This window comes from Lactuca sativa, chromosome 2 (assembly GCF_002870075.4).
Source record: "Lactuca sativa cultivar Salinas chromosome 2, Lsat_Salinas_v11, whole genome shotgun sequence".
Classification (NCBI taxonomy): Eukaryota; Viridiplantae; Streptophyta; class Magnoliopsida; order Asterales; family Asteraceae; genus Lactuca; species Lactuca sativa.
In genome coordinates this window covers 175,844,606-175,871,050 of record NC_056624.2, presented here as the reverse complement: position 1 = coordinate 175,871,050, position 26,445 = coordinate 175,844,606, and the positions used below count along the sequence as shown (strand labels likewise).

The 26,445-nt window shown below is 34.9% G+C and overlaps 2 protein-coding genes across 3 annotated transcripts; one reads left to right on the top strand and one right to left on the bottom strand.

The window, feature by feature from the left end:
- The first annotated feature begins 6,112 nt into the window (after positions 1-6,112).
- LOC111902794 (uncharacterized) lies at positions 6,113-6,988 on the top strand. The gene has a single exon (XM_023898605.1). The coding sequence runs from the start codon at positions 6,113-6,115 to the stop codon at positions 6,986-6,988; it is 876 nt and encodes a 291-aa protein (XP_023754373.1).
- Positions 6,989-10,949: 3,961 nt separating this feature from the next.
- On the bottom strand, positions 10,950-12,620 carry LOC111902769 (uncharacterized). Of its 2 annotated transcripts, none has more exons than XM_023898578.2 (3): positions 12,468-12,620; positions 11,686-11,848; positions 10,950-11,585 (listed from the first exon to the last, which is right to left on the bottom strand). In XM_023898578.2, the coding sequence occupies exons 2-3, from the start codon at positions 11,770-11,772 to the stop codon at positions 11,145-11,147; spliced, it is 528 nt and encodes a 175-aa protein (XP_023754346.1). In that variant the 5' UTR covers positions 11,773-11,848; positions 12,468-12,620; the 3' UTR covers positions 10,950-11,144. The 2 variants fall into 2 exon arrangements, with proteins under 2 accessions (XP_023754346.1, XP_023754347.1); XM_023898579.3 differs by having other exon boundaries at positions 12,374-12,612.
- Between the last annotated feature and the right edge of the window lie 13,825 nt (positions 12,621-26,445).

The window sequence follows — 26,445 nt, the reverse complement described above, 5'->3', positions numbered from 1 at the left end:
CAACCTTATTGTGAAAGATGGGTTGAGTCATAACAAGAATCATGTATAATGTTTGTAAAATGTGGTACAATGTACTATATTATCCACATAAGAGATCACAAAGTTTAAAGAGTGCATGAAAGAACTTGGTGTGGAATCAAAGAAATGATTGTCCTACACAGTGGATCCTAGTCCGCATTTAGTACTAGCGGACACATATTAGATCCTTAGCGAACAAACTTGTCCACGTAGATAGTAGATGTTTTGGCCTGTTCCAAAGATTAGGTTAGAGGATAGAGAAAACCGATTGTGGACAATATTAAAGATATTCTAAAAGATGATAATGTAGCCATATGTAACAACTTCCACCTTATTTCTTACAAATCAATGATTACATACTAACCATCAACTTTGTTTTATTTCGGTTTATACTATAGCTTGAAGAGGAGATACACAATATAAATGGACAACAAAATGAGAAAAAAACTTATAAAGATTTTAGAGTTGATACTTGCTTTTGTATGTGTCAAATAGTTATTTTTTTGAGACTTCATTGTTAAAAAGTGTTGCTAATTAAAACTTTTAATGTGCTTACATTAATACTTCTTATATGGTTATTTTTTTGTAGTTCTTACTAGAGTGCTAAACTATTCCAAAACCATTAATATTGGTGGATTATAGACATGAGCAAAACCATTCGAAAACATTAAGCTAAAATGTTAAACAAGTCCAAAACCATTCCAAACAACAAATATTTGGATTGTAGAAATGAACAAAAGCATTACAAAATATGAAGCTAAACCATTTCAAAACTACGCATACAACAACCCTACAAATATGTTTCATTTTTTCCTTCAAAAACAGTTCTAAGTAACATCTCAAGGCAATGTGAGAAAAATGGCAATGCACTTTCAAAACTGATTTAGTTTAGTTTTAGAATCGAAAACCCAATACTGAAACTGAAACCATGCCCTCTTATTTAGAGCAATTCTCGATTCTCAACTTTCCCATTTTTTGGTTTTCGGTTCCATGCTAGTTCGGTCCAGTTCCAGAACCGATCTCATCCCTACACATTTTCGTTGTTAAAATTAATGATCCACAAATTCAGTGTTATTGGATATGTTGTGTATATGTGTGTACAAAAATTGGCACCTAACGAAACACATACTCTTTTACAAAACATATGACATTGAACCATTTGTTAATATGATATTGTTTTACAACATTTAAAATATAATAATAATAACTTTAAAAAAATATCTTATTTGATTAATATTTTTTAGTATTCATTACATATAAATTTGTTAATAAATATTGTTTTTATATTTATAAATATCTTATTCGAATAATTTTTTTCTTTATGGTGTTTATTGCATATAAATTTTGTATAATGTTTTTTTGGTTATTATATATCATGAAATTCAACAAAGATCTTCTATAAGATTAAGAAAAATTGTCTTAGCTCAAGATTGGATCGAAACCGAAACTATTGACCTTATATTTTTGGGATTTGAATTATGAAATATAGAACCAAAGGCAGAACCGGTTGTTGGTATTCAGTATATGATATGAGATATTTGGGTTTAGAACCATGTAAAATCCATTTTAAAATCCCAAAAGATCCATTATCACAGTCAAAGCCCATAAATTTGACCTAGTAGCATCAAATCAAATCATTATTCTAATTCAACCTAAGAGAAAACATTGAAATATATAAAAGACAAAATAGCAAGAATGGTCCTTATGGTTAGTTGAAAAATGTCACTTTGGTCCAAACATGTTTGGACTAGCACCAGAGGTCCAAAGTTTTCATTTTGTTGCGAATTTGGTCCAATTTACTTTAATTTTTTTTGTAATGACGATTTTACCCTTGCTTTTTTGCTTTTTCAGTTTTATTTATTTATCTAAATACTTTTATGATTAAATGAAAAATAAAAAAGAAAATACCTCTCTCTCTCTCTCTCTCTCTCTCTCTCTCTTTCTCTCTGTTGACATTGAAATTGATGAAGAGGTTATGGGTTCCTGTTGTAAAAAATCACAGCCGTAAACACTCTCAGCCCTATCATTTGGGTTCTAAATTACAGGTGTGGTGCAAACTCGGATTCCGATATTCTTATATTAAGATTACAAATAAATACTTTCAATATCCCCACACTCTTGATCTTTTCAACACCAGAGACTTATGGATTCGAGTATGAAGCTGCAAAGGTTTCAATCGGGATCATTGAGCTTGAAATCCAGACTCAAACCGTGATTCTAGAACTAGAAGATGAAGATGATGAAGAACAATCAACATGATGAAGAAGAGCCAACACAAATTAGTAAGCAAACAAAACAAATATTAGGAAGAAAAACATATAACAACATCATCTTTCCCGACCATTAGATTTATCGCAACATCAATTTCATACATTATCAAGTCGTAGATAAGTACCGACGACCACTGGAACATCATATTGTTTCCTTCCACCACCACCATCACCACAACCTTTCCCTTCCAACGCCACCATTGCCTTGTTATTTCCGATGTGAACTCCGACGAACAAGCACCCTTTCCTTCCATCGTCGCTGTCATCACATTCGTTTTCTTCCAAACCTACTTTCGCTTTATTCTGTCTAATGTGAACCCCAAATAACAAAGTTCATTTAGATTCTCAGGTGGTACTCCTCTTTCAGAGCCAACCATATATTCCAGATTTAGATCAAGATCTTCGACGACCACTGAACCATAGTGCTTCTCACCGACGGATGGTAGGTGCAGTGGCAAGAGTAAATTTGGGGGTGGGGTAAATCGGAGTTGGGGTTGTTTGTTGTGACGTACTCTACTGTTTCGAAGAGGAATGCAAAGGGCATAATCAGGTGGTGAATGTTTGGCTCACGAGGAAGATGATAGGGGTAGGTGGTGATATATTTGGAGAGAGAGAGAGAGAGAGAGAGATTTTCTTTTTTATTTTTCTTTGAATAATAAAAGTATTTAATCATAAACAAGAGAAAAACCATCATTACAAAAATTTTAAAGTAAATTGGACCAAACTCTCAATAAAATAAAAACTTTGGACCTCTAGTACTAGTACAAACTTGTTTGGACCAAAGTAGCATTTTTCAGCTAACCACATGAACCATTCTTGCAATTTTGTCTATATAAAACTATGGTTTATTCTAATTATCATAATATAATTAAACATGAAGTCATAAACAATGCACTTTAAAAGACTTTGTTTGCTTTCTCATACATCTATAATGTATTGTTCAAATTCAGTGCCCTTTAATAGACTTTCTGTGCTTTCTTATACAACATCTATAATGTATTGTTCAAATGACTTTAGAGAGAATAAAAGGAACTAGGAAGACACATAAGCTGAAAGGGAGTATTATTTGGAGGAAACTATACCAAAAGACTTCAGTCTAAACATATAATTAATTTATCATATAATTAATTCCAACTATTTCTAATTAATTTTTGTTAATCACTTAATAAATTAACAAAAATCATTTTATATCTCTCTTAAAGTCATTTATAGTCCTTCTAGCTTTTGAGGGCAATCCAAAAAAAGACTTATAATTTTATTCTATAAAGTTATATCAATTTAGTCATGACCTTGACCAATTTAGTTATGACCTTGAACAATTATTCTAACAGTCTCCCAGTTGAAAAAGTCATCAACTACAATTGCGAATATAACTTTTAATAACCATATGTTGGTGTTTGTTTTTAGGAAAAAGTTTTTTTAACATTAAAAAAAGCTTCTAATTTTAGAAGACATTTTCAAAATTCTAACCCTAATTTAATATATTTTTTCCACTTACATTGTCACCACCACATTTGCCACCGTCGACTTTCACTTTCGACTGTCTTTATATTGTCGGGTTTCTATTAACAAGATCTTCGATTCTCATTTAGATTGTTTCGGATAATAATTAATCGATCTAAAAGTCGATATCCGTGTTGCACACTGTTGCGCTGAAACTTAGAAAAATCATAACTTATTCTTATGAAGTCAGATTTGAGCGTTCTCTATATGTAGTCTCTCGATTTTGCGATTATTACGACTTTTACTTAGATTACTTAAGCTAATAAGCAAGAAAGCCGACGATTTCGAAATCAGTTAATAGCAATCACAAGATATTAGTAATGATTGGGGTAGTAATGATTGGGGTATCCTTGCCGGAAGTGCTTACTATGTATTTAAAGATGGGTAGTAATGATTGGGGTAGAAGGAGAAATGTACATGGGGATTCTAGGGTTCAGGATGGAAGACATCATGCAAAAGGTATGGTCCTTAATTATGAGATTTCATCTTTCTTTATCACGAACTTTCCCGATTCAGTACAAGTAGTTGATTTGTGGCGGGTATGTGGTCGTCTGGGTAATATGGTGGATGCTTTTATATCCACTAAATTGTCCAAAAGGGGGAAGTGATTTGGTTTTGTTAGATTTTCTAACGTTCGTAGTGAAGATCGAATGATCAAATGTCTATGTGAGGTCTGGTTTGGGACGTATAAGATGTTTGCTTCGTCTCCTCGATTCAAAAAAGAGGACACTAATCCACTGCAGAAGAAAATTGATCTGAAGACTAGTGGCAAGTTTGTCTATAACTCATAGGTCTCATCTTCTTTAAATTCTTATGCAAGCATTGTTAAAGGAACATGTGTGTCGAATGGTAGTAATGAACAGATACAGGAGGTTATTGAATTATCTTCTGGAGACTTCATTGTTGAGAGATATGACAGGGCTTGCTTGGTGAAAGCAAGAGATTTTCTGACTCTCCCTAATCTACGTATGCTCTGTTTAGATGAAGGTTTTGAAGAATTTAATATGAAATATGTTGGAGGTTTATGGGTATTGATTGAATTTAAATCTAAGCATGCATGTGAAAATTTTATGAGTTCTGATGTGATGGACCATTGGTTACTAGAGAAGCGTGACTGGAATCGGAATTTCGTGCCATTGGAACGTATAGTGTGGGTTAATATAGAAGGACTATCGTTGTCTACTTGGAGTAAGGACTTATTTAGAAGAATTTTGTCTAAGTGGGGATCTATTGCTCAAATGGATGATTATGTAGGGGAAGATGTGTACAGGAATCGTGTTTGTATATTGACTATTGCTCAACAAATAATCTCTGATACTGTGAAGGTTAGGGTGGATGTTAAATTGTTTAATATCAGAATTAAAGAAGCCCCGGGGTGGACTCCTTCTTTTGTTTCAGATACTCCGAAATCTGAACCTGAAGGTTGTGAAGAGAGGAATTTTTTGGACGGTAATGATAATGATATTGGGTCTAATTCTTCGACTGGTAATGCTGAAGAATCGCTGGATCCGTTTGGTATATATGAAACAATGGAAAGAATGAAGGTGGAGGAGAGAAGGAATAAAATATCAACAAGTTATCATAGTTGGGGTAAATCTAAAAAGCATACGAATGACGCTCAAGAACTGGAAGGGCAAAATGGAAATAAATCTGTAGAAAATGTGCATTATACTCACTCTGCAGCCTCGGTGAATGAAAAAATGCAGATAATGTCCCCAGTTCAGTCCTGTTTAGAACTACAGGCAGGTCCACGTCCATGCGAGTCTCAAAATCAGATAGCAACAACTCCTAATGAGATTGTCCAACAACCTTCACGATCTTCTGAAACAACGCATACAATTCCTATTACCGATGTGTCGATGCAAGCTTCTAATGGGCAGAACTTGGTACAGGCCCCGGTTATTCCTCATGATAGTCCTCGTATGAATAATGTTTCACATATTGCTCCATTTGGTTTTTCGGGGGGGTATGCTCGGATGTCGGGGGTTGAAGTCTCGGAGGATTCGTTGTCACATCCTCTAGGTTTTTCTGAAAGGATTAATGGTGATTATAATTTGGGTTCAGATTGCTGTGTTAGTGAAAATTTGGTGACCGAGGAAATAAAAAAGACGATGGAAACGGGTCAAAAAGTTGGTTTTAAGATGGATGGATGTTTGGAACAAGTTACGGGAGTGGTGAATCGGGAGGGAATGATAAAACAGTAATTAATGAATTGTTTGTCTCTGAATATCCAAGGAGCGAGTTGTTTAGATAAGAGGGGATGGGTGAAATCGTTATGTCATAAATTTAAAATTAATGTTTTAGCTGTTCAAGAAACGAAGATGGAGCTTATTGATTTTTTGGTGGTTCGTTCTTTTTGGGGAAATGCTTCATTTTGTTATGCGTATTCTCCTTCTAGTGGTAATGCGGGGGGTATTCTCGTCATTTGGGACCAAAATAGGTTTAATAAAAAAAGGGCCATTTCATCGGATTGGTTTGTAGCAGTGGAGGGTGTTTGGATTTCTTCTGGAACAGAGGTTGTTTTTGTTTCCGTTTATGCTCTGCAAGGGACTGATAGTAAAAGACAATTGTGGGGAGAGATTGGTCAATTGATGAGTTCTTGTTTCAGGGGGGGGGTTGTTATTATGGGAGATTTTAATGAAGTTCGTGATGAATCGAAACGTATGGGGTCTCAGTTTCATCCTGCTTCAGCTAGGGTATTCAATCAGTTTATTGAGGATGCGAATCTATTTGATATTACTTTGGGTGGTCCTCGTTTCACTTGGAACAATAAGTGGGGTTCTAAGTTTAGCAAGTTGGATCGGTTTCTGGTGTCAAAGAGGCTTTTGGTAGTATTTCCTCATCTCTCAGGGATGGTGTTGGAGAAGAGAAAACCGGATCATAGACCAATCCTGTTGATGGAACACTCTGTTGATTATGGTCCTAAGCCTTTTCGGTTTTTCCACTCTTGGTTTAATCACACTGGTCTTGATGAGGTGGTTCACAATTCTTGGTCTTCAGTTATTAAGGATGAGGATATAATTAACCCCTGGGTTATTTTTAAGAAGAAACTCCAGCTTCTTAAGTATAATCTTAGGGTATGGTATCATGCTGTTCGGGAGGGTATGGATAATAAAAGAAAAAAGTTGCAAGACAACATTGAATCGATTGATACCATTCTTATGGCGGGCGATGGTACAGCTAACCTTAGGGAATAGCGAGTAACAGTCTTAAAGGAGCTGGCAAATTTAGATCACCTAGACAGAATGTATATAGCATAGAAGGCAAAAGTTCAGTGGAGTATTGAGGGGGATGAAAATTCAGCTTTTTTTTCATGGTGCAATGAACAGGAAAAGGTGTCAACTAGCAATTAAAGGGGTTATGGTGGATGGTGTTTGGGTTGACGATCCGGGGAGGGTAAAAAAGGAATTTCATAATTTTTATAAATCCCTTTTTTCTAAGAACATAGTGACGTGTCCTTCCACAGACCCTTCTCTGTTTCATACTCTTTCAGAGGATCAGGTTCAGTTCCTACAAGCTCCTTTTACTATTGACGAGATTAAAAGGGCGGTTTGGGATTGTGGTTCAGATAAGGCTCCTGGTCCAGATGGTTTTTCTTTTGGCTTTATTAAGCGTTATTGGGATCTTATTTCTCCGGATGTGGTGGCGTTTGTGCAACATTTTTATACACACTCTCTTATACCTAAGGGATGTAATGCTTCTTTCTTCTCTGTCATTCCTAAGGTCCGGGACCCGAAGGTCATTAGAGATTTTAGGCCTATTAGTCTTATTGGCTGTCAATACAAGATTATTGGTAAGCTCTTAGCTAATAGGTTGGCAGAGGTTGTTGGTTCTGTTGTTAGTTTGGAGCAGTCTGCTTTTGTTAAAGGAAGACAAATTTTGGATGGCCCTTTTCTTTTGAATGAGGTGGTAGCTTGGAGTAAGGCTTCGAAAAATCCTCTTATGATTTTTAAAGTGGACTTTGAGAAGGCTTATGATTCTCTATCTTGGGAGTATCTTTTGGAGGTTATGCATATTATGGGTTTTGGATCGGTTTGGTGTGATTGGATACGAGAGCTTTTGAGTACGGCTAGGGCTTCAGTTTTACTGAATGGCTCTCCTACTGATGAGTTTCAGATTTGTAGAAGGTTAAGGCAAGGAGACCCTTTGTCTCCTTTTCTTTTTATCTTGGCTATGGAAGGATTTCATGTTGCTCTGCTTAAAGCTCAGCAAGCACACATTTTTCAGGGAATCTCTATTGGTGACATTCACATATCCCATTTGTTTTACGCTGATGATGTTGTTTTGCTCTCTAATTGGGATCCAGAGAACGCCAAATGCATTTTACGTATTTTGAGGTGTTTTTATATGGCTTCGGGTCTTAAAATTAACCTACAAAAAAGCAAGATGATTGGCGTAGGGGTTTCTACTAATCAAGTGGAGTCGGTGGCTTTAACATTGGGGTGTCTTCCAGATCCGATTCCTTTCGTTCATTTGGGTGTCCCTATAGGCCAGAATATGGCAAGAGTGTTTGCTTGGTCTGTTATTGAGTATCGGTTCCGTGCTAGATTGTCCAGTTGGAAAACGAAGACTTTATCTATTGGGGGTCGTCTTACTTTGATAAAGTTTGTCCTTAGAAGCGTGGGTAGTTATTTGATGTCCATATTTATGACCCCGATTACTGTTCTAAAATCTCTGGAGGCACTACGTTCTAGATTTTTTTGGGGGGCAGACTTAGAAGAACCATGTATGCATTGGGTCCGTTGGGATAGAGCTTTAGCAGATAAAAAAGTGGGTGGCCTAGGAATTGGAAGCTTGTTCTCTTTTAACCGGTCTCTTCTTTTTCGTTGGTGGTGGAGATTCTTTCATAACTCTGATTTGATTTGGGTCAGGGTGGTGAAAGTTTTACATGGTCCTGATGGGGGTCGTTTTTCTCAGTCTTTGCATAGAGGGTGGACAGGAGTGGGGTTATTCGGATGTTAGCACAGCTTAGAGATCGGGGTGTGGATTTGGTCTCTTTTTGTCCGATTAGGGTTGGAGATTGAAGTAACACGTCTTTTTGGCATGACATTTGGAAAGGTGATCAACCTCTAGCATCGTCTATTCCTAGGATTTATGCGTTGGATGTGCATCGGAATGTCTCGATTAAGGAAAGGTTTCTGGTTGGTTGGAGTGTTGCCTCTCTCAGACGACTTCTTAGAGGTGGTATTAAGCAGACCCAGTGGGATGTGTTTAGCGCTTCGGTGGAAGACCTTCAGCTTCATTCTTATCCTGATCGGCTCAGATGGTCTATTGACGTTTCATATTCTTTTTTAGTTGCGTCTGCTAGACACCATATTGATAACGCTTTGTTGATTACGGGTGGCGGTGCGACTAGTTGGAATATTTGGGTTCCTATCAAGTTAAATATTTTTATTTGGAGGTTGCGGTTGCGGAGTATCCCTACCAGAGAGAATTTATCTCATCGGGGAATTATGATTAACTCAATCATATGCCCTATTTGTTCTATTTAAGTAGAGTCGATTGATCATTTATTTGCAGATTGTAACCAAATAAGAGATATTTGGTTTCGTCTTGCTGTATGGTGGGATGTCCAGATTCCAATCCAGTTGTCTATTGATTCCATTATGTATTGGTCACAGTTCACGGGTTTGAGAGGCGGTCAAAGAAAAGCTTTCAAAGCGGTAGTTATTACTACTTTTTGGTGCTTATGGAATTTTCGGAATGCTAGTATTTTTGGATCGATGATGCCAAGGAAATCTTTAATTTTTGATGAGGTGGTTCAGAGGTGTTTTTTTTGGATTTCTAATAGATGTAATAGAGCTAAGATAGGATGAACTAATTGGCTTCATAACCCTGTTAGTGCTTGTAAGATGTTGTAATGTTTCTCTTTTTCTAGCTTCTAGCTAGTTTTAATAAAAATTCCGCCGTTCAAAAAAAAAAAGCAACAAATCTCTAATTTACTATTTGCGATACACTATTTGATCGTGAAACTTTTGGAAGTTTATAACTTTCACATAAGAAGTCGAATTTGAGTGTGCTTTATGTGTAAGGGATTCATATCTCAACTCCTACATTTTCTAACAAGATTATTTGTCCTAAATAACTTTTTATCAATATTGTCATTTCGTCGCTTATCATAAATTACTAAAATAAATTTATAATATGTAGTTTGCAACGCGCATGACTAATGGTAATCCTAATACATGATTTATATTTATAATTATTATATATCATATCTTAAATGTTAAGCTCAAAATTACGGGCGTTACAGTGGTGCGACGAATTTGACGCCGGAGAAATAGATGAAGTGAACGACGAAAGGGTGATGCTCCAGACGCCTCCAGTCTTGTCACTCCTTTGGATCCATCGAAACCCTCAGTCGTCGTCAGAACTTTCAGTTGCTGGAACTGGAACCCTCTTCGTCGGAAGGCTGGTGGTGAAGGAGATGGGTTTTCTGAAAATCTAAAGCAAATGTTTTGAGAGAGAGAGAGAGAGAGAGAGAGAGAGAGAGAGAGAGAGAGAGAGAGAGAGAGAGAGAGAGAGAGAGAGAGAGAGAGAGAGAGAGAGAGAGACTTTCTCTTTTGTTTTTTATTTATCTTGATAAAAAATTAATATAAAGCTGAAAAAGAAAAATATGTTCAAAACAATGGACCTCTTCTACATTTTTTTTTTTTTTTTGAATATAAAACTATAAGAAAGTAAGAATAAGTTCACAAATTGGAGATAAATGTACTCAAACTCGAGACACCGTTGGGTAACTGTGCCTCTGAATTAAATCCCACTGCTCTACTGTGGTGTCCAACAATTGACAATAACTACCATCTTTTAGTTGTCACAAATCTATTTGCATAATATCGTTTTGCTGTTCCTTTTTTAAAATTTATTTATAAACAACTATAAATATAATGGTTTGATAATTCAAAAACTATTATAATCAATGATAATCATTTACTATTGGTTGGTGGAAAATTGAAAACATATGGATAACGGATCACATACAGCCCCCACCCCTTTCCTTTGCTTTCAAGCTTTAGCTTCAATCTAACAACAAACTCCATCACGAATATATCAATCAACACATGAATTCCATGTGCCAAAATCATGGCTACGTAAGTCCAGATAGAGTAGCTAGGATGCATGAACACGTCTCTTTGGTTATATATATAGATTCTGATGTTGATACTCGAAAGATCGAACTTAATTAAAATATTAAAAACCATATATAACTTCATATTCAAATCCTAGTATATGAAATACCAAGTTACTAACATCTAAAGAAAACACACACACACAAACAAATTTAAAGCATGCACTATTTTTTTTTTCTTTCTTCTTATAAAGTAATAATTAAAGCCCACAATCATTTCTTGATCAAATCAAAACACGATGGAGCCATGGAGGCTGGTTGAGTGATCTATCAACTTGTCTCAGTTGTTTATCTACGCTCAAAACTCTTGAATTTTCTACTGTAATTCTGCTTTTATGACTGGAACTTGTTGAAGATGATGAAAAACTTGGCATGGAATTTGAAATATTTAACTGTCTCGGATTCATGTGATTGTTCCTCCTACGTGTGGGGCCCAACGTGAGCTCGATTTCACTCTCGTCTTCGATCTCATACTCGTTAGTACTTGCTGGCTCATGTTCCAAATCTTGGTTTTGAAGCTTGTTGATGTTGAAATTGTAATCGTTTTGATAATCGAAGCTTATGCTTCCATTTTTCAAGCTCCATGTTTCTTGATTCTGCATGCTTCTTTGCATGTTCTTCATCAGAAGCCTTTGGATTTGATATAGCCTATGAAGCTCATATACCTTATATATAAAAGAAAATGAAACAAAATTGATTGACACATGACAATAATAATAATCGTCAAACAAAACTACTTAATTTTGATGAGATATTAATTATTACCTGCTGTTTGAACGTTTCTTCATGCTTTAACATGGCCATCTTCATGCATTCCATATCATATGGTAATGGTAGGCCCAATTTCTCCATTGATCGATTTCTTCTTGTTCTTCGATTTAGAATAGAAATATCTCAATCATCCAAATAACGCTTCAAGACGCATTTCCTACACATTTTTTTTGCATTACAAATTGACAAAATTTTATTCTGGAATCTTTTTCGCATATTTAAAGAGATTATGGGTTTGAATCTTGTTCTTGAAATCCCAATAAATTACCAGCTAATAAGTGAGCGAATTTGACTTTTGTGTATAATTACTCTCTCTCCAAGCCAAAAAAAATCAATACGAAATCATGATCATGTAGATATAATTTCAACTTATATACGAAAGATTTAAGTAAAAGGAATTCTGTTTTTGATTTTGGGTTTAAATCTACTGATGAAGGAGAAATCTTCACATCGCACATGTAAATTTTCGGAGTCTTTGAAACATGGGAATTAAAAAAAGAAGAACATCGTTCATCAAGTTGACTTTTGAATGTCAAACAGGTTTAAGCTTAACCTCAAAATTAACGAGAACAACCGATGTATAAGTTAGCTTAATTACAAGAAAAATGATTAAAGCTATAAACGATACTGATACATGAATGAAATGATCGACAATGGATTTAAATTTGAAAAAGGTATTTACTTGGATTTGAAGATCAAAAAAGTTTGACTTTCTTTTATCTTTGAGTGGTGTATGAGTAGGAAGAGATTAGAGAAGCTTTATATATATTTCTAACCTGTTAGGGAAGTCCCATGTGAAGTAATCTCAAGTCAAGTGAAGATGAAGATAGAAAGCAAACAGTTGGGACTTGTAGTGTGTGTTTTAAGTACTGCTTTGCTTTAACAACTCTGCACCATAAAATTTTTATTAATATATATATCTTTGAGGATTTAAGATTCTCTTTCTTATTTTATTATATCTCCATCTAGCTATATTTAATGCAAGTTATATAAAATTTGATTGAAGAATTTGAGTTGCTTTAGGTGATTTGAAATTCCTTCAAAACAATTTAAAGGTTTTTAAGAATATGTCAATAAAGGAACGATGTAAAATTAATGTGTTTTCTTTTTGTAGTTAAAATGACTACAAGTATGATGGAATGAGAATAAGAATTTATACCAAAATGGCAAAATCAAAAGTCCTTGACATGTTTAAAAGATTTCCAAATTCTTTTTTTGTTTCACTCGATCCCTTTTATATATTCATATTCTTTAACCAAGCTTCAGTCCTAAGAAAAAAAAAAAAAAAAAAAAAACTTCTGTAACGTATGCTCATTAGCCAAAAACCACCTAATTATTAATCATATATATATATATATATATATATATATATATATATATATATATATATATATATATATATATATATATATATATATATGTATAAAAAATGTTTTTAGAGAATGAAAAAGTTGTTTTTTTTTCTTTTATTAAACAAAATTCATATTTTAAATGATCAATAATCCGAAGTATATTACATCATACTATAAAAAAAACACACACAGAAATCAAGGAATGTTGGAATTGTATTTGGAGCCATACACAACAAATCCTTGTTTTGTACTGGCCAAAAGGTTCTAAATTTTGTGCAAGAAATACACGCATGTTTTAGGGTATTTTTTTCCGTTTTTTTTTTTTACAAATAATAGCAAAATAACAATTATTAAACAGGTAAATTTTATTTATATTATATATATTCTATAAATTAAGATTAAGAAAATATAATATTAACATAAAATCGTTGATTCTCAATCAAACATTCAAACATATATATTAAATTTAAATATCCATAAAGACAATTTATAAAAATACTTCAAAATTATATTTTAATTATTTCCATAGAGACAGATACCCACTGCGTTGTGTCGGGCCTCACCTGCACATACCTCCATCATTGCATTTTTTTTTTCTGAAATAAACCAAATCATAACAAAAACTTTTGTGTTCTTTTAGGCTTTCCGTTTTCACGCGTAATAGCTGACATGTCGGACTTTTCCGCGCATGGGGCGTAGGTGTTGTGCGACGTGGATCTGGCTACGAGCGACCACCAGGAGTTTGATTGGTTAATGCCATTTGACTGTTTTTTTTTGTATGTATTGACTGGAGAGATAGTTTAGATGTAGTTAAATGGCTAAAAATAAGGTAAATTGAAGCTTTGAGTTTTGATAATGGCCAATGACCCGTTTTTCACAAAACGGGTGAAGAAGGAAACCAAAAAGGCAAACGGGTTTAAAAGCACCATTCATTTAACTGAAGTGACAAAAAGTTACAGTTATGGACCCTGAAATTGTGTCTCTTAATCACATCATACCTTTTAATTATTTTTGAATTAAATTTAACCCTCAACTATATATATATATATATATATATATATATATATATATATATATATATATATATATATATATATATATATATATATATATATATATATATATATATATATATATATAATTTTAAAAACTAGTAATATATTTATTTAATTTTTTTAAATGTAAAATGATTATTTAAGTTTAAAATTATGTATTTTTAATTAATCTAATAATAATAATAATAATAATAATAATAATAATATAGAATGGTAACCATTTCTATGGTGTAGTAGTAGTCTAGTAGTGAATATATAATAGAGATGACGTGACAGTTAACGTTTTAATAGTCGGTTAGTAGTGATCATACTTCTTAGCTTCAAGGAGACATCTTTTATTATTGACAAAACTTCAAAAATGATCCCTTTGGTTTTCGAAAATATCAAGTTTGGTCCCTAATTTACAAAAACCTCACGGATCGTCCCTGTGGTTTCAAAACTTTTAACATTTGGTCCTTTCAGCTAACTCCGTTACCATTTAGCCGTTAAGTCAGGGGCATTTTTGTCATTTCACTACATAGGGACCATTTATGACGTATTCAATTACTTTTTAAAATAAATAAATAAATAAATAATATTTAATATGGAAGGGGTCCCACCCCTTCCTCTCTCTCTCACTTACGATTCCACATGGTAGCACCACCTTCCGCCATAAAACCACCACTGCCATCACCTCTTTCCCCACCGGAAACCACAACCCAGCCACCCATATTCCATCCCGTTTGATCACTCAAACTCATCCTCAAATACCACCACTTACTGCCTTCCATTCACGTTTTTCTACTGCCCTTCCCCTTTTCCTTCACTACCGAGAAACACCACCACCCCTAAGGGTGGTATTGCTGTTGTTGTAACCCAAACACCTCATCGAGTATGGCCTGTTCGAATTGAGAGCCAATCTTCTTCTCCAGGTGTGAAATTATACACTTTCAGTTTTGTGAAGGAACATTTCTTTCAGGTGTTTCATCGAGCACCTGGAGTGCATTGTTCTCCTCCTTCATTTTCTGATTTATTTAGTAAGAGTTATCACCATTGGAAGCATACAATTCCAATTTTTTGTCTAGAGACATCCAATTCAGCAAATAGATGAACATGTATAGAGATGGGAATAAGAAATTAAGGAGTTGGAATTAAAATAAGGGAAAATTATAAGAGACTTGGATACATGCATGAGGAATCGTAGGTGCTCTGCTTATCCATTATCATTCCCTTCACCTGATCCCACTCCTCACATTCTTGTGCTTTTTAGTCCTCTACCAATCCTCCCAACATCCTTCCAGAAAAGGTAATTTTGCATTGTAAATCAATTGAAGTAGTAGAAGGTGGTGGCAGCTGGAATCATGGTGGCAGCAGCAGATGGCGGCTGTAGTTGTCACACCCCCGAACCAGACGGCGGAAACGTCCGAGGGCTACTGTGACTTAATTGAATACCATCATAATGATTATACATGAATCATAACATCATTCATCACCATGCATTGAAATATTACAACTGATATTGTTTACATTCGATACATTGTTCTAAACATTTCAATTCCATAACATAATCCGTTGGATCATTAATCTAAGCAAAACACCATGATAATACTTGATACATATTCTTCTGTTCACCTGTTACCTGAGATTACAAGTTATTTTGAAAACGGTCAACATATGAAATGTTGGTGAGTTCATAAGTAATGTTATGGAAAATGATTTTTGTGAAGTTTGAAAACCCAGAAAATCCGATATTTTCTGAAAAGAGTATTGTTTATAAAAAGTGTGAAGATCCGTAAATATGCTTGTCGATTTTGAAAACATGAGTATTTGTTGAACTTTGTATACATCACATAGGTAAAAGTGTTGAACTCCCCGGGAAAACTCAATGTTTTCCCCATACATAAAATTACGTGTCTTATTTATTGTTATACCGATACGACGATTGTCTTTGATTACCCAGGTGACATCGGATTTATTATGGGTTGTGAGTTGTTATAATCACGCATTAATGAAAATGACTAGTTTATAACTACCAGTTACAAACGATCCTTTAGGCGTCGTCCGTATTACTCACTTAATCCAACCACCCTGACTTCTCTTGATTTACGCCACAAATCTGTCTACTCGATTTCTCATAGCCCCACAACCGAGGAGAAAGGAGGGTACGAAGCCCTCTTTATTTCCATAGATTGTTCAAGGCTATCGGGAATGCGAAAAGCACTTGGCCCGACTCGCATTTGACTTCTCGGCTTCGCTAGCAGTACCAATGGGCCCTTGGGGCCCAACAACACATTAGAGCTATTGAAAGTCCTTTTACATGGAATTAGGTCATAGAAGGCCCATTAACATGTAAGCGCGTTCCCTTCGGGCCTAAAGATCATGTTGTTGGGCTAGCAAGGCCCAACATGCACGATTTCAAACTTTCAAGCCCAAAGATTGAATATTGACTCCTCATAGATTTCGCATGTTTATTGAAGTACTATTGTTTATTGATTTTTTGTTTTGTTATTGATTCGAGACCGAATCAATTCGTTTGGTAACGATATTGGTGTTGAAAGTGTATTTGATATTACGTTTCACCGGTAGTCGTGGATCTCGTATTTTGTATTAAGGGATTTATTTGTTTAAAGTAAGATTTTACCTTTTCACAACCCTTCTTTGATAAAATTTGCACTTTTAGTCCTTTATATAAAAGAATTACCATTTTAGTCCTTAAACCATTTTTCTTGACAATTTAGTATCATAACTTATTGAAAAGACAATTTCAGCCCAAATTTACTTTGTAAAAAGCTTAAGTCCTTCCAAAAAGAAGTTTTCTCGGTTGGAACCCCCATTTTCGCAACTTTTACAGTTTTGGCCTAAAATGGAAAATTTTTGCATTTTTGATCCTTTTTGAATTTGAAAAACATTTTTGACCTTTGAAATGGTTTTAATACACTTGAAAGCCCCTGTTTTACAGAAATTTGCATTTCCAGCCCCTCAAATTTAAAAATCTCGCAAATTGAAGCTTATTGGGCCGAAAAGCCCATTTTAGCCCATTAAGTTCAAATTTTACATTTTAAACCCCTCAAAATTGTTGATATTCAGAAAAACTGTTATAGAAAATGTTTGGACCCTTTTAACCTCCAGAAATTATAATTTGTCGTTTTGGGCCCTTAGATTTGTATTTTTGACAATTTAAGCCCAAAAATGGGTTTTATGTCCAAATATGTTCATCCTAACCAAATGAACTATTTTTCTTGACTTGATTAGTGTAAAATGGTTTAAGTTATGTTTATTTCACACCTCATGTTTTAGATCTCGGTTTTTAAATACTTTTTGAATAACATATTCATCACAACACATGATATTACACACAAACATGCATCAAATCACACATAGCATACATTTACTCATAGATCTACACATTTGCTTGTATTCTCCCCCATAAAAACTCATAAAAACCGAAAGAAAGGAGGTATGAAACTCACCTTGGGTGTGGTTTCGGTTTTGGAAGGAAAAATGAGAAGATTTCGACCCTAAAACCTTTCTTGGAAGATCTCGAACTTGAAGGCTTCTAAGGTGCTAGATCATAAGTTTGAATGAATTAAGAGATGATTCTTGAATGAAATGAAATAGCTAGCTTATGGATCTAGGCAATATCTTACATTAGATGATGATTTTTATGGAAGAAATCCCTTGAACACCTCTTAGATCTCGAAATTATGGAGAAGAAATGAGAGAGTTTCTTGAGAGGATTGTGAGTGAATTGTGTGTGTGTGTGTGTGCTTGGATTCGACCGAGAGCAAGAGAGAGAGAGGGAGAAGAAGAGAAGTGCTTGCATGGAAAGATGAGATTGCATGGATGTTTGAAGTGCAAAAGCTTAGATATCCTCCATATAAAAATGAGGTGGCAAGAAAAGTCAACCCTTCTTCTTGGGTTTGTAGTTTGGGCCGAGAGATAGAGAAGAGAGATGGAGATTTGGGCCTTTTATGTTTAAGTCCATAATATGGAGCCCAAGTTAATGGTTGATATGTGTATTTTTATATATATTTTTATGCACTTTATCTTAATATTTTGGCCTTATTTATTCTATTTTAGAACGAAAAAGTACTCATAATGCTTTGAATTATGTTTTGCAGCTATTCGTTGTCAATAAAGCACAAAAGAAAAGACCGAAGCGGAAACCGGACTTAGGAGCTAAAAGAAATTAAATATGCTGAAGAAGAGGATTACGCCCCGCGTAAAGAGGCAGTACGCACCGTGTAGAGACCAGAAGCGACGTACGCCCCACGTAATTAAAGAGTACGCGCCGCGTACTTGGTTGCCTCGGATATGTTCAATCGCGTGATTATCCTTAGTACGCACCGCGTAATCCTAAATACGCCCAGCGTACTTAGGTCGGCCACAAAGATTATAAAAGTCGATTTTCAGCTAACCAGGAGGGGGGATTCGACTTCTAACCTAATTTAGTCGACAATTAACTTCTGTTAAGCCATTTTGAGGGTCTAGAAGGCGGCCGGAAGGCCGTTAAACTAACGGGAGCAGAGATCGGAAGGGTTGGAGAGCGGATACATGTCGGTAATCATATGGGTTGCTAACGTGACCATGTTTAGCATTCCATTGTGGTACTTTTCTGTATTTAGTTTCTGATTTAGGTGTAAAAACCTTTTACTTTGTGTTTATGATTGAATGAAGCTTTGATTATTAGACTAATTGCTATATTAAATAGTTTATTTGTGTTTAATTTATCTTGCCAAGCTTGTTAAAAGATCCTCATGTGTTAATGATGATTATTTTCTGTTAATTGTTAAGTGAATTAAGTTGTATGAACATCTGCTTGATTTGCTTGTCTCTTATGATTTTTGATGACCATCGAGATTATAAGACTAGAAATAACGAATGTGAAACTATAATTAATTTGAGAATAAGTAAGTTAATGTGTGAGCCTTGTTTGATGACCATCAACAAGAGGTTAATTAAATGTCAAAAGTGATTAACTATATTTACAAGTCTTGCTTGATACGAACTGAACACTAGGAAACATGTTAGTTTAATCAACTGATCACTGTTTGAATTGACTTGTTTGCTAAAGGATTAGTTATAGTGAACGCGAATCTAATCATTTTAGGAATCGGTGAACATGAATAAATGAATTTGTGTATGCAATTGTCTATGTTTTAAAGGTATAATTTGTCTAAACCAGAGTACCTGAAGAGATTTGCTTTCCTGTTAGTTTATCAGAGTAGTTAATTAATTGTTATTTTGATATTTCTTTATTATTTTCATGTGACCTGTAACCTATAATCAAATATATTAAATTAATCAACCGTTCCCTGTGATCAACACCCGACTTACCTAAACTATACTGTAATCTGACTAGGTACACTGCCTATAAGTGCATAGATAGTCTAAGTTTGTTAGGTTATAAATATTAAAATTAGTGGGTACTTTTGTGCACATCAATGGTTTTCGCCCCATTGGCCCTTTTAGAGTAATTCACGGCCCAAATAAATATAAATATGATTCTTTTTGCCCATTAGGGCTAATTAGGTTAGTTATGGCCCAATGAGGTCCATTAAGGTGTTTTATTTCATTCTAGGCCCAATATGGCCCAAAATGTTAAAATGAATGAAAGTGGGTCCAATTAGAGCCCATTTAAGAGTTCTAAGCCCAAGATGGTCAAATTGGAAGCTTATTGGTCCATTGGGCCCAATAAGGAAGTCCTAGTCCAAAATGGACTTAAACAAGAACTTCTAGGGTTTCCAATTGCTTATTGACTACTTGAAATGCTTGTATGAGGTGTTTGATTGAAATTTTGTTGTTATAGAGTATGCATGATACATGCTCTCATGTCTTTGATTCATAATTTGGCTTAAGTGTTGTAGTTACAAGGCACAAAAATTTCCAGTTGTGACAGTAGTGGTGGCCGGAGGTTGCTCTGGTTGCCTTTCTTGTTTCCTTATTGCTTCTGCTCAGCGGGGATGACTTGAGGGAAGAGTGATGGACGATGTCAGATGGTAGATGGTCAGAGTAGGGATGTTCCAACAGTTACTGCGGTAGCGGTGGTGAAGTGGGTTTTGCCAATGGTGGGTGGCAGCTCTGCTGCCCGGTTATTTTGGTATCCGACGGTTCACGACGAGAAGGAAGGGGAAGGCTGCAATGTTGATGGAAGTGGAGGTGGGTTAATATGGTCCTTTATTATTTTGGCGGAGAGAAAAAGAGAGAGAGAGAGAGAGAGAGAGAGAGGGTGGGAGCCCTTGCATATTAAATATTATTTATTTATTTATTTAAAAAAAAGTAATTGAATACCTCATAAATGGTCCTTGTGTAGTGAAATGACAAAAATGCCCATGACTTAACGGCTAAATGGTAACGGAGTTAGCCGAAAGGACCAAATGTTAAAAGTTTTGAAACCACAGGGACGATCCGGGAGGTTTTTGTAAATTAGGGACCAAACTTGATATTTTCGAAAACCACAAGGACCATTTTTAAAGTTTTGTCTTTATTATTTATTAGAAAACTTCAAAATATTATATATAAGAAAATAATCTTTTCAGGATGCATGATCACATCCTATGCAATACAAGAATAAAAGCAAAAGATATTATTAAACATTTAATATATATATATATATATATATATATATATATATATATATATATATATATATATATATATATATATATATAATTAAATAAGAAAGAAAATTTTGATGGAAGGTGAGAAATTTTTTATATACAAATTTTTTAGGAAACAAACAAAAATGAATTATTAGATGACTAAAAAATAAGGTGATTCATAAGAAAAAATTTCTAAAAAAACACCTTCATGATTCATTTTTAAGTAAATTAAGAAAAAAAATTCACTTTTATGACAATTTTAGTTAATATCAAGAAAATCATCGTAAAAATGAATCGTCAAGATGATTTTTTTTCCGTGAATTATGTTATTTTTTTATTCATCTAGTGATTCAGTTGTTTTGTTCGCCAGAAAAATATTCCGAAAAAAAAAACTTCTTATCTTCTTACCAATTTTTTTACCGCATCTGTAACGTCCCAAAAATACCGAGAAAAATTTTGATTTTTAATTAAGTCAAAATCATTCATTCATTATTCCAACATATGATTGGAGTGTACGTTCTCAAAACATCAGAGTAAAATCATAAATAATCATTACGGAATAATCTCCAAGTAATGAAGTGTGATCAAGTCGGGTCATTCCTTGTGCAACCAGATGTACTTGATAACATTTTAAACATAAACCGTAAGCATAAAGTTTAGTGAGTTCCCCACAGTACCACATACCAAACATACAACTGGGCCTAGCCTTGGGGTATATTCCAACCCAATATACAATCATGGGCCTAGCCTTGGGGTTTCTTTAAACCCATCACATACTCATGGGCCTAACCCTGGGGTTTATTTTAACCTAATCATACAATAATGGGCCCAACCTTGGGGTTTATTTCAACCCAACCATACAAACATGCAAGAGTCATAAAGACAGCTAGCATTCTACATATATAATTTAGTGAGATGACATCGGTGCCTTCGATCCATAAGCATAGTGAGAAAACTCACCTGGACTACTCAACAGAAGCCCAGAGCTACTCCAACATCAAAACAGCCAACCCAAACTTCCTAAAACCAAACTGAGACCAATCTTTAGTCAAATACTCGATTCTAACCAAGTCTGAACAAAAGTCAAATTGGTTAACAAGTCAACGGTCAAAGTCAAAGTCAAATTGCCAATCAGCAGCCCTTCACGTCGTGGACTTCCTTGGCCACACCATAGGCACAAAATGCCAAAATAATCACTAATCCCCCAGTCGCCACACTGTGGCGACTGGTGTAGACTGCTCAACGAGCTTAATCCGTTTCCTTCTGATTTAAGAGCTCCAAAGCTCATATCTGATCCTTTCCAAGGTCTTAATGGATAAAGTTTCTAACTTTATCCATTTGGGAGATCCAAACCACCAAGATCTATATTTTAAGTCTCAAATGAACCCAAAATGCATCTTTCTCAACTTAATCCATTAAGTCCAAGTCTCCAACTTCCAAATCTGAATTAACACGATGTTTAGAGGGATAAAGTTGGATGACTAAAAGGGAAGGCAAAAGATCATCAATTTCCTAGTCTATAGGGTCCAAGAAACATTCAAAAATATTCAAAATATGTTGGAGTCCACTCAACTCCAAGATCACTCATAAAATGGACCAAAAGTGCAAAAAGCCCTTAATAACAAGATCTAATGAACTAGATAGCAAGAGTAGAATTTTATACTCACAATGGTCCAGAAATGTAGTGCCTTTGATGGATCCAAAATTGAATCATCGTTCCTTGAAACCAAAATAAACTTCTTGATCTTCTTATTCCATCAAAATAAAATAAAAAAACATCCAAAAGAGGAGAGAGGAGAGAGGAGATGCTCAAATCTTGAAGGGGGAGGCTAAAGATTCTCCCAAGAGGTTCTAGAGATGATGAAGGCTGATAAAATGCCTAAAAATGTGGAACATTAAGATTAAATACGTTGAAAACCCTAAAATAAATTATAAGCTTGGGCCTGACTGACCCCCACGTCGTGGGCTCTGATCCCCACATTGTGGTCACCATTTTCACCCAAAACCACCTCAACTTCAAACAACCATAACTTCTTCATTTCGACTCTGTTTTCGGCGATCTTTATATCCATGAAAAGGTATTAACGAGCCCCATGCTTATATCTAGTTAATTTTGGCTTAACACATGTCGAACTAAAAACCATAATCCATGCAAGAAGCTTGTCATATAACTTTTCCCATTTTATCCGTTAGCTCCAAAACACAAACCAAGGGCTTAGATCGCATAACCAATATCATCAGCATACAATCGAGGCTAAACCATATTACTTTGAAGCCTAAGGCCCTTACTTGATCCATTTATTGTCCGCAATCTCGATATAAGAAATTTCTCAAAACAGGATGTTACCACTCTCCCCACTTAAACCAGATTTCGTCTTCGAAATCCGCATTGGTTAGAATCTCTAAAAAAACACCAACATATTCCATAAGCTCCCTCTAACCACTTTGAAATCTAAGAATATATATACATAAAACTCGAGAGATCATTCGGAAACCCATAGTTGCCAATAAACAACCCAATATTGTTGAAAATACTCAACCACAACCACAATATTTCTCTTCCCAATTGTAAGACCAAACTTACAATGAGAACCACTTAAACTAGGAACTCTTAAAACTAAAACTAAAACTAAATCCTCAATAAGCTCCTAAAATCGGGACCCATCAGTCCAAACTTAAGAAACCATACCCTAAGATCGATGATCATCTATTCGTCGTACCTATCTCTAGTCCCTGACTAGGAACACCACCAAACCATGCAGAATGAAAAATCAAAAACATACCGATCGCGAATTTCAACCAATCCTATATGTGGCACACACTTGACTTGCTGACAATTGTGCCCAAAATCTTGAAACACACACTTAACTTCCTGACAAGTCATCACCAGCCTGCTGCTCCCACGAGCATAATGATGGTCCATCCAAGAGTCTCACATGGCATCCAAATGCCTCATCAGCTCAGGTGTACAACCACTTGACAATTCATTCAAGACATTATCAATGATCCTCATGACCCAAAGTTTCAAATCCTAAACCCATTTGTAACGATTAGTTTTATATTTTCTCCATTGATTGGGGTTACGGCCCAATCATTAGTTGCCTTAAGGCTTAGGGCTTCAGGAAAGAAAGTTTTTGGCCCATTTCGGATGTGGGTGTCTGTTGGGTTTTGGTATACTACAACATCCTATGGTGCACATACAACCCTAAAAACCTTGGATCTATGTTTTCACTAATTATACATGCAAATGGTTTCCAAGGTATTAATCTTACAACTAGCATGCATTTAACATAAAAATACAATATACTAGTTAGCATGACATACCTTTTGATGGAGCTTGAATTCTTGGTGTATTTGGCCTTAAAGAGCTTAGCCCCAATAGTGTGGAAGCCTCAAATGGAATCACAACACACCATGGACAAAGGATGAACATGAGAGAGAATTCCATGCACACAAAAGACACCATGAACTCTAAAAAGATACAAGTGGCGATTTTGGGCAATGAAGTATCTATTTATATGTGGGATTTCTAGGGTCATGGATATAACCCAAATCCATACCCATGGGTTTTATGATCCATGGTTCATGTGGACCAACTCTTTATGTATCCATACATAAACTTGGTCCAACATGGATCATAAGCCCAACACATATAAATATAACTAATTATCATAATTAGTCCCCATAGATTTAATTAGTCTCTTTCGACCACTAAATTAATTCCAAATTAATTCTTGATCAATACTAATTAAAACATATGATTTCATATTAATATATTATTAGTTATAATATATTAATAAACCATAAATAACCTTCTCTCAAAAGTCCATCCTAACAAATTGTCCTGATGATATGCAACCCAAATGGACCATGATACTCTCGGTTCGAATACATACCAATAATAGTTATGGGCTTAGACACCTAATCCAACAGTCTCCCACTTGGATAAGTCTAAAACTATTATTCAAGTATGACTCCAAGATCCCGACTAGCAATCGTAGCTCTTAAAGCCGCTGTCAAACTCTGAACAAATCAAATGACATGTCCATTAGATAAGGGATCATATATTCCTCCATTCTAGATATCATATGGACTAAGACATGGATTATAATCATTCTCTCTGTCCATTTGTTGTTTCCCGATTTTCGATTTATGACGACTAACTAATTGAACAAATCAAATCAGTCCAGGCCCGGCCAAGCACTTACGTTTGTCATCACCAAATCATCGGGGGCCCACAAATATCGCTTTTATCCCGAAGGTAAAAGGAATGGATAAACTTCGACTCATATGGCTTGTTCTACTACTTGTTGAATCATACACAAAGGAACGTTTTATAACATCGAGTTACCAATGCGTTTTCGTGCAATCAATGTATAACCAACTCATATCTCTAGGTTTGAAGAATATAAGATATTATTGTCTCATGGTCACTTGTGATACAATCTATGAAGTGATTCCAATGAGCGCGGGTTGAATCCAATACTCAGAACTTATGAGCACTCATGAGTGTTGTAGCCCTTTGTCCAACATCTTAGACCTCTACAAGCCAACCCATGACAGTCTTAATTCATATCTACTTCCAACATATGACCGACTGTGGATGGTTTGAATAACTTAGTCATCCAGAACAATGACCTAGTTTATTCTGGAAGTCAAAACATGCAAAATGAAACACAAGAATAATTGAATCGAATATGGTATCAAAACCTATGAACATAAATAAAACACCTTTTACTTATCACCATATGATTACACATTATTCATTGTATACTGTTTCAGCTATCAACTTTATTCTTGAATTTAAAACAATAGTTGTCCCATGCTCCAAGCATGTATACTATGTTTTCTAAACACTAGTCATGCCATACACCAAGTATGCATACTATGTTTGTCTATGATCTTTACTTTGTGAAATAGATCAATTGAACATAACTCCAATGATCCTTTTTTCATAGTCCCAAATCCTTACTGCAAATGTAAAAATTCGAAATTCATGCCATTTACTGAAATCTGTTAGATTCTAAACTTATATGCATTGATCCTCTTGTAATGATTATGCCCAAAGTCAGAAAGACTTGGCAACAAACATTACAGAGCATTCCAAAGGAGATCAACTCCTTGGAAACATCCTTCTTGCATTAGGTTTCCTAATCTTACACAGATTGAATAATTTCTAACTTTGAAACATTTACATATTCCATTTTGACTATCACTTCTGAACAAGAGTTGCCTCCTTACATATTATGTCAATATGGTCCTTCCAGAATTATCACTATACTTCCAACTTTCCTTGAGCAACCAATCTTTGGTAAACCTTAGATTGTCCTCGACAATTGTTTAATCCTTTTAGTCATATCCAATTCTAGACCTTTTCCCTTCTTAATGCCCCAGGCATTTGGAAAATTTTAGAAAGGATGAATATAGAACATGCAATCGATCCTATATCCGAAGCATATTGGACACGATTCATGATGTCTCACATAAAGACTAAACCAATCTTTTGCTATAATATTTCCATTTCAATTTGCCAAGTTCTCATAATTCAGATTATGAAAAGGGATGTCGTAATCATAATCGAATTTTAGAACATAAATAATGGACCCATATATTAGAATTTTCTTATGTTGAGCCATTCCAACATAACATTCATATATATACTTGACTAAATACGATTAAAACCTCAATCTAAGCTTTTAGATTTGAGATGAAGTATAATTTCCTCTCCCTTAATTATAGCAAAACAACTTTTTCCCAATTGAAACC